The sequence below is a fragment of the Mauremys reevesii genome, linkage group 1 (genome assembly GCF_016161935.1).
Source record: "Mauremys reevesii isolate NIE-2019 linkage group 1, ASM1616193v1, whole genome shotgun sequence".
Lineage (NCBI taxonomy): Eukaryota > Metazoa > Chordata > Testudines > Geoemydidae > Mauremys > Mauremys reevesii.
Window position 1 is genome coordinate 249,685,117 of NC_052623.1, and position 12,620 is coordinate 249,697,736.

Consider the following 12,620-nt stretch of genomic DNA (forward strand, 5'->3'; position numbering starts at 1 on the left):
AAGTCTGATTCATTCTGAAATTCTGGTAACAAACAAGAGTTAATCTCATGCTCATAAAAACTATAGTGGAGATAGCTATTCTCTGCTGACTCTCGGAACAGATACAAAACAGAAAGCAGCAGTACAAGGGTTTCATCAAATTGCCTTGTTAATGTGCCTTAACCTTTTCCTGAAGGGACCACCTACCGGTAAGACTCTATGGACCTGATCCAATGCCTACTGAAGTCAACAGAAAGCCTTCTCTTACCTTCAGTGGGTTTTGTATCAAACACTGTGTCAATTTAATCCTTGGTATTTTTGCTGAGACTTCATATAAAGGTGCTAATTGAATCATGGTCGTGATTTATTTTTTTTTAATGTGGACAACTTTGCACTGAGAATTACCGTTAGATCTCCAGACCCATTTCAAATATTATAGGCCACTGAGCAGCTATCACCAATATTTGGTCATTAACAACCTGAGCCAGATTCTAACCTAAGAAGTTCTTGAGCCTAAATTCTCAAACTTGAGAACAGGCCCCAATTAGGTGTCTAAATAAAAGTTATCTGATTTTTAGAGAGATGGAGCACCCACAGCTCCTATTTACTCCACCAGGTCTAGTTTACTTAAGTAAAGTGAACAGGATTTGGCCATTGGTGTTAATTAACAATGTGCACTTTTGTGAAATCAAGAGCTTTGGTGGTACAATTATCAGTGCTAGAGCTTGCCCTGGAGAAGTTCACCAGCTTCTGATACTAATCTTACCTTGTTGCTCAAACAAATCATTTCAGTGTCAACATGTTGCCTGTATATGGTCTCAAAGGTGATTGTCTTTTGTCTTTTGCTTGTTTGGTCAGAAGGGGAATAGGACAAACCTTTTCCTCCTGGAGAGCTATTGATTTCATCAGCAATTAGGGCAATAATACACCCCAATGGAAATATTTCACTGCCTCCCTTCCAAAATCAAGCAGTTGATAACGCACATTTTAGTAATAAATGCTAAGAACAATGCTAGTGTCCTTTAACTGTGTAACTGTTTGAAGGGTTCCAGCCCTGACATTTTCAGACTATGGGACTGGTAAAGATAGGTGTCAGGTGTCTGCGAAGTGAATATGCAGTCAGTGCTGATAAGAGGAGGGGGTGGGAAGATCTGGCTAATGTAAGGATATATAGGAAACTGCTGCTGTCATGTAACCATTCCTCTTTCAGCAGCTCTGATTAGCAGAGACATTTGGTGAATTCCCAGTTACTTTGCACAAAGATGTCTTGAACTCCAGAGAACAAAAATAACAGAGAATTCCCTGAGAAGAAAAGTCTTAAGGCTTAATTTGACCCTGGCATAATCAGATGCAATTCCACTGACTTCAGAGGAGTTGCAGAATGTTACACAGAATAACAGGGCTGATTTGGCCCGTATACCATACTGTAGCTTTGCTTCGGCTAGAAACCTTTGCTTTCAAAGCAATTAACCATATGTCAACAGCCTGCAACACTGAACTGCAATTAAAGAAATGAATAGGAGACAGATATATATTGTAACCCGTATCCCTGTAGAGCACTCCCAACAGCAAATAGTCTTTTTTCTTTTTAAGATCAGCATTTAAAGTTACTGTTACTGAAGATCTGTGGCTCAATATCAATTATTTTATATGTATTTCACCCTCCCCGAACTTCCTACAAGTATACAACCATGGTAATGTATAAGAATGGTGGACGCCTCAGGATGGATCTGTTTTTCCTTGCAAGAAATCTCACTGTTACAAATTTTGAAGCACTCCTCCCTAGCTAAAAGCCCAGTGAGAGAGACAGAGGAAAGTTGCTTACTGTTTCGGGGCTTCTCCTCATCCATGCCTTCATCTTCATTTTCTGGATCGATGTCTTCTGCTTGAGTTATCCAATCCAGGTACCCCTTCAAGTCTTCCTCCAGTTGTTGTTTCTCCCGCAACTTCTGAAAGTCACCCCGAGCCTTTGCCTTCTCTCTTTCTTTGGAAAACTCCCTGGCAAAGAGGAGGGAGGGACAGGATGTGGGTGGGAGAGATTGAAAAACAATGGGATTAGATTGGTTTGCACTGGAAATATGACATCTCCTACCTTGGACCCTCAGCTGCCTCTATTCATTCAAAGTCACATTAATATGTTTATGGAGTGGTCCTTGTCAGATATACAGATATAACAGCTGTAGTGTCAGGTCTCTGTAAATATGTTAGGAAGAAGCCAACTCTTAGCACTTGGTTAAGAATGTAACTGAAATTTACATATGTTTACGTAAAATGTCATTCTTTTTAGGTTATAATGCTTTCCTATATGCATCTTTCCACCAGTCATTTGTGAATATCTGTTATTATTACACTAGTTTAATCCGATGATCCAGATTAAATGTCCTGCAATAATCTGACAGTTGGAGAGGGACTGCAGTGCTGATTTTTAGCCAAGTCTCAACCTGATCTCCAGAATGGAAATGCAATTGCACCTCAATTGGTGCAACTGTGGGTGTAATTAAACACACCCACAATTCTGTTCACACATTTAATCCAGGATGAAAAATTGCAGCCACATCACGGGATGCTGTATTTGAAAATTTAGGCTGGTGTGTTTTGCCATAGGTTTCCAGTATTAGAGACTATTATCTGCTTTTCCCTGACCAGAAGGAAGCATTTGCAAATCCAAAGTTTGGGGGACAACCATTAGGAATAATGGCTACAGTGGAGAATGGATTTGGGGTGATCATTTCGCAGCTTGATGACAAAACATTATATGGACTATGTTTTTACATACAAGACACGGGAACAAGAATTCCATGTTGATAATCCAAGCATTTTGGTGAGTCTTATGTGGGCTGTCCCCTACTTCCTCTGTGGACAGAGAATCCTATCCTGAATCAGCTTTGTCTGGAGCTGTTAGATATGCCTCTGGTTAGATACTGGACTTCTTCTTGCACTAGAGGAAATCAGATGAACCTGTGGCACGACTGCATTCAAGAAAGGTGGCTCTTTTTTGGGTGTTCTCACTTCATGATTTCTTAGCAGCTGCTGTCTTAACAATATTTGGGGAACCACTGATTTTCTTTTAAACTGAACAGAGTCCAGTTTTAATTGGAGTGAATTTTCTCTTCCATAACTCTAAGCCAGTGAGATGCTTTTATTTTAAAAAGTGAGTTTAGTGGTGGTGAAACATACTGGACTGACAGCCCTCAGGAATTCAGACCTTCATTTATCCACAGAACAAGCAGAGCATGGGCTCAGACAGTGCAAGCTTCCCATACTACCCTGCCAATGTGGATCAACCTTGACTTACAGGAACTGAGCTACATTCTGCACTGTTTCGTACCATGTGTAGTCATTTACCAGAGTGAGTGTAAAATGCAACTATTCTGAGTGGTAGCATTTTACATCCACTTTGCACAGGTGTTAAGGACTACATGAGATTCAGGCAGTGGAGAATCAATCCCTCCATCTCTAGGCATAAGATGTGAATTCATTCTCTCTGACCAGTTAATCTGTAGCCTCTTTGGTGATACTGCCAACAAAGGGTGGGGTTTTCAAATGCGCTTTGCTTTGGTCTAACTGTCCCCATTGAAGTCTACGGGAGCTGTATCATTGAAGTCAAAGGGAGCAGTTAGACCAAAGCTAAACACTTTTGAAAGTCCCAAACATGTCAATCAGTGCCAAGCGTGGTGTCCTCAGATAACTCAGATGGAGCTGGGCGAGGAAGTGCTTCCCTTTCAACTAAGGTGTGATCCAAAGTCCATTGAAATCAATGGAAAAACTCCCACTGACTTCTGTGGGCTTTGGATCAGGCCCTTTGTGAGGTCCGACTGTAACCTGGGCACAGGGGCGGCTCTAGACCCCAGCGCGCCAAGCAGGCGCTTGGGGCGGCCGTTTCCCGGGGGGGCGGCATTTGGCTCCGGTGGAGCTCCCGCCGGCATGCCTGCGGCAGGTCCACCGGAGCCCGGGACAAGCGGACCTACCGCAGGCATGACTGCGGCGGGTCCCGTCTTCCCGCGGCTCCGGTTGAGCTCCTGCAGGCATGACTGCGGCAGGTCCGCTCGTCCCGGGCTCCGGTGGACCTGCCGCAGGCATGCCGGCAGGAGCTCAACCGGAGCCGCGGGAAGAGGGGACCCGCCGCGGGACTGGGGAAGGACGGCGCAGCGCTCCGCGTTGCTTGGGGCAGCCCGATTTCTAGAGCCGCCCCTGCCTGGGCAGCAAGAGAATAAACACAGGAAAAGGTCTTCATGAATCAGACAAACATGCAGAGTTACAGTGTGTGACAAAGTACATCTGCACAGTCCTCTTCTCTGTCATCTTGGGTGGTTTTTGCCCTGCTTCATGGGATTGTGATAATGAAGAAAGTAGAAAGTGGAGAGTAGTTGTGCTGGGCCCTTGGTTCTGAATATAGCTTCACAATAAGTCCCGGGTTAGAACTTTGCCCTATGTCAGAAGTGACAAATCTAGTGTTCTTACCCTGAGAACCACAACTGTGTTGTTTGGAAATGTAAAAAAGATGGATGTTGAAAAGATCAATCAACAATAATAATGCGTTTCGCTTCTATAGCATCTCTCCTCTGAGACTCTCAGAGAGCTTTCCCAACATTAATGAATTTAATGCTCAGAAAAAAGTGAGGTAGGGAAGCATTATTAACCCTATTTTATAAATGGGTGAACTGAGGAAAAGCAAGATTAAGACCAAACATTTCAAACTTGAGTGCTTAAAGATAAGCACCTAAATCAGTGGCCTGATTTTCAGAGGTGCTGAGCATCTGAGACCAATAGAAACACACTTATTTAGGTGTCTAAATATGAATTTAAATGGCTAGATCTGGGCACACAAGTGTAAAAATGCTGAACTTTGGCATAACGACTTGGCTTATGTCACACAAAATTACATCCCTCTGCAAAGGGCCAGCAAAAAGCCTATGCACTACTTAAATCTCACTTAAAACCTGTTAGGAACCACTTAATCCCAGTTACACTGAGTGTTAGCAGGACTTCAGTGGTCCCTAACAGGGCTTAAGTAGTATATAGGCCTTGGGCTATCCCACAAGTGGCAGAATAGAATCCAGTAATCCCAATTCTTAGTCCACTGACCTAAATGAACAATATTGGCACAGACTCTTCCCTCACAAAACATAAGAGGGCTTCCCATTTCAGAAAACCTTCTAAAGAACAGGACTTAATCAAATGTGCTTAATTTCTAAGCTGTAGTAACATTAAAAATTGATGCTTGAGGGGTACATGCATCAGGAAATTCAGAACAATTCATATTTAGGAAGCCAGTTAGAATCCAAGATAATCCAGTTGTTAATGACCAACTGTTGTATGTTCTTATGACTGAAAGCTATTTAGTATCCTATGTGAAATGAGCTGGTGATCTCAGCTCAGTTCCCAGGAGGCACATCACCTACACCACCATCACATTTGACACTAATTGTTTTTATTGGAAGTCTCAGCAGGGATGCCCAGGACCAAAGGAGCCTGTTCATTCAACTACCATCTCAAACCTACAGGTGGTACCCTTAGAACAACATTGAAATAGGATGGGAGAGTGGCATGGGGGAGGCTTACAGGAGTAATGACCAGCCTGTCTCTTTTCAGTGGATAGACAACATCAATTGAGGGCTGTAAATCTGGTAATTTTTACCAGCATTCAATTTACTTCCCTTTCCCCTTCTTTCTACAGGAAACTAGAGGAGAAATCTTCACTTGGGTACAACCTCAACAAATGGAGTGTGTCTGGGAAGTGCCTTTCAGTGTGTATGAGACTGGGCTGAGTCTTTTGTCCTGTATGATTTAGGGGAAAGCGTTTCTTCCCTGCTCTGATAATGGGATGCAGAATTATTGTTCTATACCCCATTTTTAAAAATCTCTGGTACTCAGAGCAGTGATAGAAAGAAAGCAAAATGGCAAACTTACAGCTGTTTAAAGATCTTGGTGATTGCTTTAAATCCAGCATATGGATTCGAACCCTATTTACTCTGACAGGTACAGAATATCCTGTCAGCTTGCCATATTTTTGGAGTTACTATCAGATATTGACTGAATCACAAACATGAATCTGAATACCACCATGGCTTATGGGTATGGAGGAAAGTGGAATCTGAATCTAAGAATCTCACAGCTAACCCATATCTCTAATGGACTGAAACAAACCCACAGATGTAAACACCCCAATCTTTGGGGGAACTGAAATTTTGAGTCAAATTTGCTGCTGTAATTATTATGTGGAATCATTTCCCCTGAACTGGTATGGTATTTTCTTTAGAAAATACATCCATATTCCTTAATCCTCAGTCAAGCCAGTAGCAGGACTATAGCGATGTTTATGTATATGTATAGTACTTACTTTAGTATATAACTAGGTATAGTAGATCGTTTGGCTTGTCCACAATGACTATATGAAATGAGATACCTAGGAATGACTGATTATGACTCTGATTTTTAGCCAGAGCACAATTCAACCTCCAATTTTGCAATTGCAAAATAGTAGGTGCAATTAAGGCATTTTAGTAGGCACAATTAATTACACCCTAATTTAACTGTGAGCACAAAATTGTATCCACATTATTGGGAAGCAATTTTTTAAAATTTAGGCCTATATGAGCAAGAATGTAACATCTCCCTTTTGAATGATGAAGTATAAGAAATAATTCTCTTCCTAAAAGACATGCTGGGTGTAAAATGAGATGCCCAGAATGGGTTACCTGAAATGTAAAGATCACCAGGAATATTGTTTTGTAATATCTATGCAGAATGGATCAATCGAAATAGGGAGTGCATGAACAATATCTGAGTCTGAGGGGTGAAGACATTTCAGGACTCAGTACAATTCAGAACTGCATTTGAAAGTTAGCTGTTTGAACATTCTGTTATTTTTTCTAAAGTTTTTTTGGGAACTTCAACTCCTCATTTCAGTTTGCTAAGAACAAGGAGCCTTTCTCAGGGATGTTAACAGAGAATGGCTCCCAGTGCGATCCTCCAGGTTGACTGTGAAGGGTACAGCAGAAATGGTGCAGCTATCACAGTACAGTCAACACAGGCAAGGAGATTCAGCTCAATGATGTAATTGTGGATGGACCTCACAGTTGATCCCAGCTGTCCCTAACAATTGCTTATGTGTAGTGTAGCTTCAGAGATTTTTAGCTGCAGTACCTTAGGTGCTGTCAGAGTGGACACTCCCTGCCCTTCTCCCCCAATCAGATAATATATATTCTTTAATTACTGCTATTGACTTTTTGGCATGTAAAGGTGCAACCAATTTTGCCTGCCTACTTTCCTATGCAACCAGCTTCCACTGCTATTTTACATGGTTACCTGCTGATTTGAGTGACGAAGTGGGGGAATCTGACTCTGATATTGAGGAACTCATGTTTGAAAACTGGACTCACAGTATCACTCTCCAGTTTTCCAAACACAGGCTATTGCCTCACTCTTTATTTTTGGAGCCTCTTTTCCTCTCCATTTACTCACTTGAAGCTCCTCTCCTGGCAGCAGTTGTCATACCTGCATACTTTTCCCTCAGTAGGGGTGATGCAGAAGGTAATGAATCCTCCTCTAAATCCATAATCTGTAGGACAGCAGAGAAGGTTTTTCTTGTCTGGGCCTACTAGTGCCTTCCTGTTCTGATTGTCTCTGAGATCATGGACAACATTTCTGTGATGTACGTAACTCCCACTCCTGCTAAGAGAGCGTCGCCCTTGATTTGCCAGGGCCCCCTCACCTCAAGAATATCTTATCAAAATTAGATATGAGAGTTTAGGGTGGTCAGTACAGCAGATAGGTACAGACATTGACCAAACTTCCCACCAGGCTCAGTAGAGTAAGCACTGGGGCCAACGTTTAAAAAAAAATGGCTGCCTAAAGTTATGCTTCTATGACTGTATTTACACCCCTAAATAAAATAGCCTGATTTTTAACAATCTTCAGTACCCAGCAGTGACTAAATATGGAATTGGGAACCTAATCCTTGGCATTCATTTTTTGAAAATCTTGTCAAAAATATTTGTTGACTTGGATCTTCTAGTTCTCTCATTCACCAAAGCCAGCACAGTGTTTAACTCCTGGGTACATTAACAGCTGGTTTATGTGAGGCAACTGCTTACTTGGCCTCAGCAATGATGCTTTGTAGCACAGGTTAAAATGAAGAGTTAAGGAACAGCTGCATCTCTTGGGGATGTTTTAACCCTCCCTACCGGACCCCAATCCCCATCTGACTCATGATCACCCTTATAAAACCTCACAAGGAAATGACCTCTCCCTGCGTCATGCCTAACCCTGTAATGTGTACAGCAAAGAAGATGTGCCCATTAAAGAAAAATATGTTAATCCATTCATGGAAAATAATCCCCCCGATCAGCCTACATTTCAAGGATATTAAACAAGAGACTCTCTCGGTAGAGAAGGAATAATTTGGAAAGACTCCCATTTCACAAATGTTTAGGGATTTGCCATATATGCTGCTAGTCACCTTTCACTTCCATTGATTTTTCCAGGATTTTACCAACAATCCCTTCCTGGTTTGGCAAGTGATGTGCTCGTCCTTATTCAGGCAAATTCAGGACTTGTAGTTTCATGGCACCTGCTAAAGCTTATTTTAGGGAGAAGAGTATTTTAAAGGCAACGTGTTGGCTTTTCATAAAGGGATTTACTCAAAGATTCCCCTCATTTCAGGTAGGCCATCTGATGCCATGCTTTGGTATTTACACAACAAAGCTAGGGGCTCCTACTAAACGTTTCTGAGAGTGACCCACCACTACCCCATTATAGCCATAACCAAAGAGAAGGAATAGAGATATAAATGAAATATATAAACAATAATAAAACATTTTCCTGGTTCTGCTTACCCGCTAAGTACACCGAGAACCAAGTTAAGTACAAAAAATGACCCTATGATGATTAGTGTAACAAAATAGATCCAGGGCCAGTCCCTTCCTATGGCATCATTGACCTGGAAAAGTGGAATGATAATTAGTGAGACAGGCTCAGTTTCTGAGCACTGCAAGGCTCCAGCCAAAGGGATCTCAAGTCACCAGCACCAGGGTTTTCAAAGTTTTGCATTACTGCAGTTTATGATTGAGACCAAGTTGTCTTCTCTCCAGTTGGAGCTGGGTATTTTGGTTGGACTGAGGTTGAATTTCCTCATTAGAGAGTAACACTTTGTTGTGACAGTTATTTTGGCTGATCAAGTTTTAAGTTATTTATTTCAAAACCAATGTAAAAACTTCCTTGGATTCAGAATATTATTTTGGATGGAGGTGAGTCAGGAAGGGATCCTGGTGACTGGGAAGAACCCTGATTATGGAGTCTTGCCCTGCAGCATTGGAAAAAGGACATCGAAAACTGGCAGCTTACCCGCTCAACACACCAAGAACCAGATTTAGAACGAAAAAGGATCCAAAGATGACCAGACTGACAAAATACACCCATGGTAACTCATAGCCCATAGCGTCCTGCATCTGGAAAGACGAAGGAAAGTTAGAAGACAGAGCGAGAAAGCAGAACTGATTAGGCGAAGGAACAGATGGAAAGGTTTGTAAACAGAGCCTCTGGTTATTTACACATAAATGTACCAAATGTTTCTTCTTTATTATGTCTTCACTTCTCTTTCTTCTCCTTTGATTCCTCTGTTCTCTACCTGTTTCCATATAGGTATGACCTTCTGTGGTCACCTTTATAGAATCAGCTTTTGCCAACACACACCACACATTGTGATCTCAGATAAGAAGTAATTTCTCATTCTAAGTAAAGTGCGAACTGTGGTACCTCAGATAGTAGTAAGTGTTGGCAAATGCTGACTTTTAATGGCAACTTCCTGGTTATTCTCACACTGCTTACCATAGTCATGGCAGTCTCTGTGTCCTTTAGGCCATGTCTATACTACAGCAGCACACCTATGGCTCTGTAGCTGTGCTGCTGTAGCACTGAGGCTCAGATGCTTCACACATCAATGGAAAGGGTTTTCCATCAATGTACCTAATTCATCTCTCCGAAAGGTGGTAGCTAGGTTGATGGAAGAATTCTTCCATCGACCTATCTGCATTTACATTGGGGGTTAGGGTGACACAACTGCAGTGCTCAGAGTGTGAAATTTTTCATCATTCAGGGTTATCTAATTTTTAAGTTTAGACCAGGCCTGGGAAGAAAGCCCTGCCACTGCCCACCATTTTCTGATGCTGTAAAGTGCTTTCTAAACTTTTCTTATAAAACTTCCTTCTGTCTATAGAGGCCATCCATGCAACCCAGTGATTCCCGCACATGTCAGTCGGAGACCCTGCAATCGAATGGCATGAATGCAGTTCCAGCTTTGACATGAATGCAGGTGGCTGCAAATAGAGCAGGCTGTTTCAAGCACAATGTCATCTGAGCACAGAACCTGCAGTATATGGAGAGCAGCCAGCATATCAATTCAGGTACATACAAATACTATATTCAAGGGCTCACCCTTATCTTAAAAGTTTTGTTAGAAATTCATATTTTGGGATGTTCAAGTGAAGATATCTCATAGCTGGATGCATTAATCTAGACTTAACATTTCATAAACACTTATCTCCAAGGCAGAGAAATAGACTGTAGGCAAAATTTTCAAAAGCACCGAAGTGTTTTAGCTGGGAGCCTAAGTTCCATATTCAAATGTGCCTACGTAATTTAGGAGCCTAAGTCCCACTGACCATGCTTTTGAACATTTTATGCTGTATAGTATAGAAACTGCTCCTCTTATGGCAACTTAACCATTTGTTTCTTTCAGGTCATAAAATTCTTCAGTAGACAGGCATTCACACATTACCAGCTTAGAAAAGATGACTAAGCCACATAACTACTCAGGAAAAGAATTCAAATCTTCAATAGGCAGAGGTAGGAAAGTAATACTTGTTAAGTGAATTCTTTGTAGAAAAAAAGTACCTCATCCATATCCCTCTCATTGTACAGTCTTTAAAGTGCCAAATTCATAACTTTCCAACTGTAATCTGATGACTTTCTTTGGCAATAGTCCACAGTCAATGGGGCAATCTATGTCTCTATGCAGGGATCCCTAAACTGCAGCATAACAGGAAAGAACTCATTAAAAATGAACTCAAAGTCTGTCTCAGTGAAACTATCTCATTGGCCTCTTCCCAAAAGGATTTATAGGTTTTGTGCCTGGAAAAGAGCTCTTGAACTCTCCTTCTCCCTTCACAAGTGCAGGGCTTCCTCTTCCTACCTTCTCTAAGTTTTCTCTTGAATACATGTGTAGAATTGTTCCCTGTTATTACATTAGTTTATAAATAATAGAAATAATGTCTTATATTCATGTAGTATCTTTCATCCCAAAGGGTCGGAAGGATTATGCAATAAGAACAAATTATATAGGCTTCACTTCTCCCCCCACTGAAATGCAGTCGCTTCTGCAGTGAAACACAGGAGCTATTTCAAGAGCACAGCAGCACTACACGGGCATTCAGGACAGGAGGAATAAGACAGCCATTTGAAACCACAGAGGGAAATTTGGGCGGAATGTTATTGTCCAATCTGGAATTAGGCCAGGACATCTGAGTTAACACCCCTACTCTTATTAAGAATGGCATGGGATTTTTAATTATTATAAATCAGGTTTGGAACAATGCCATAAAAATTTACCAGCATAGGCACAAAAATGACTTGACATCCCTTAATCACGGTCGATGACAATGAAAAAAACTAACAGTACATTACTTACCCATCAAAAAAAAAATTACTCAGCCTAGAACAGCGGATGAGTAAAATTTTGCAAGGCTGATTTAAGTGTACGCTAATTGCTATGGGCCAGATTCACAGGGGCATTCTTGGCCTTTGTACTATTTTGGCATGGAGGAGATGTCAGCTCCAACCCTATCCTGGTGTAGGGAATGGAATGGTATGGCCAGAGCATGTTGTACTCCAGACATTCCTAACTAGTGTATGTTCCTTTGGTATTGCTGACCATGGGAGTCATCACAAAATGACCTGGAGAATCAGGGAGCTGCACATTGGCATTGTAGAACATCTGCGATTCTGATACTAAGTGATTAGGACCTCAATTTTTCATCTCCTTTACAATGTACAGTCTTATGTATAATGAAAAGGCTGAGTGAAAGCAGCATTAATTTTATAATAATTAATTAGGTGTACAGAAATCACTGGTATTTGGTAAGGAGCTGATCATTATTTACTATGTCTCTTCCTGGGCTCAATCATAGAGCATCTTGCTAAATTATGAGCACCCTCGATTATCATTGGCTTCAAGTGGAGGGGAAAGTTTTCCAAACACTGTAGGATTGGGCTGTAAGCAACAGGCAAAAGAAGAAAGGAGGTGTTCAGTGACAATACAATACAGTTTCTGTATTGCAGTAGTTTGCTAAGACTTGGTGCAATTATTTAAAATGCTAAAAAGACAGGTACACCTTGCATCCTTTACCTGCCCATGAAGAATGTCTTTCGGGTTTGTGAGAGGAAGAAGGGGTAGGGTAGCGATTATGGACTGTTTGACAGATGGTGGAAAGAAAAATACATACACTTGCCCAAAACAGCAGTGTACTATCATGCAGGAAGGCCTTATAGCCTCAGCTAAGACTGCATGTCACCACATATCTGGGAATTCTTCCTGTAAAGTGGACCTGTCCTGAAAGTCTGGGATAGACTGTCATCAGCTGAAC

The 12,620-nt window shown here is 41.5% G+C and overlaps 1 protein-coding gene across 8 annotated transcripts in view; it reads right to left on the bottom strand.

Annotated features, from left to right (window-relative positions):
* Nucleotides 1–12,620, bottom strand: part of CACNA1C (calcium voltage-gated channel subunit alpha1 C) — a 638,168-nt gene that overhangs the window by 172,336 nt on the left and 453,212 nt on the right. For all 8 annotated transcript variants that reach the window (XM_039546114.1, XM_039546165.1, XM_039546156.1 and 5 more), the window contains 2 exons: nucleotides 9,325–9,428; nucleotides 1,805–1,977 (listed from right to left, as the gene is read on the bottom strand). In XM_039546114.1, coding sequence (XP_039402048.1) covers nucleotides 1,805–1,977; nucleotides 9,325–9,428 — 277 coding nt within the window. The remainder of the gene's footprint in view (nucleotides 1–1,804; nucleotides 1,978–9,324; nucleotides 9,429–12,620) is intronic.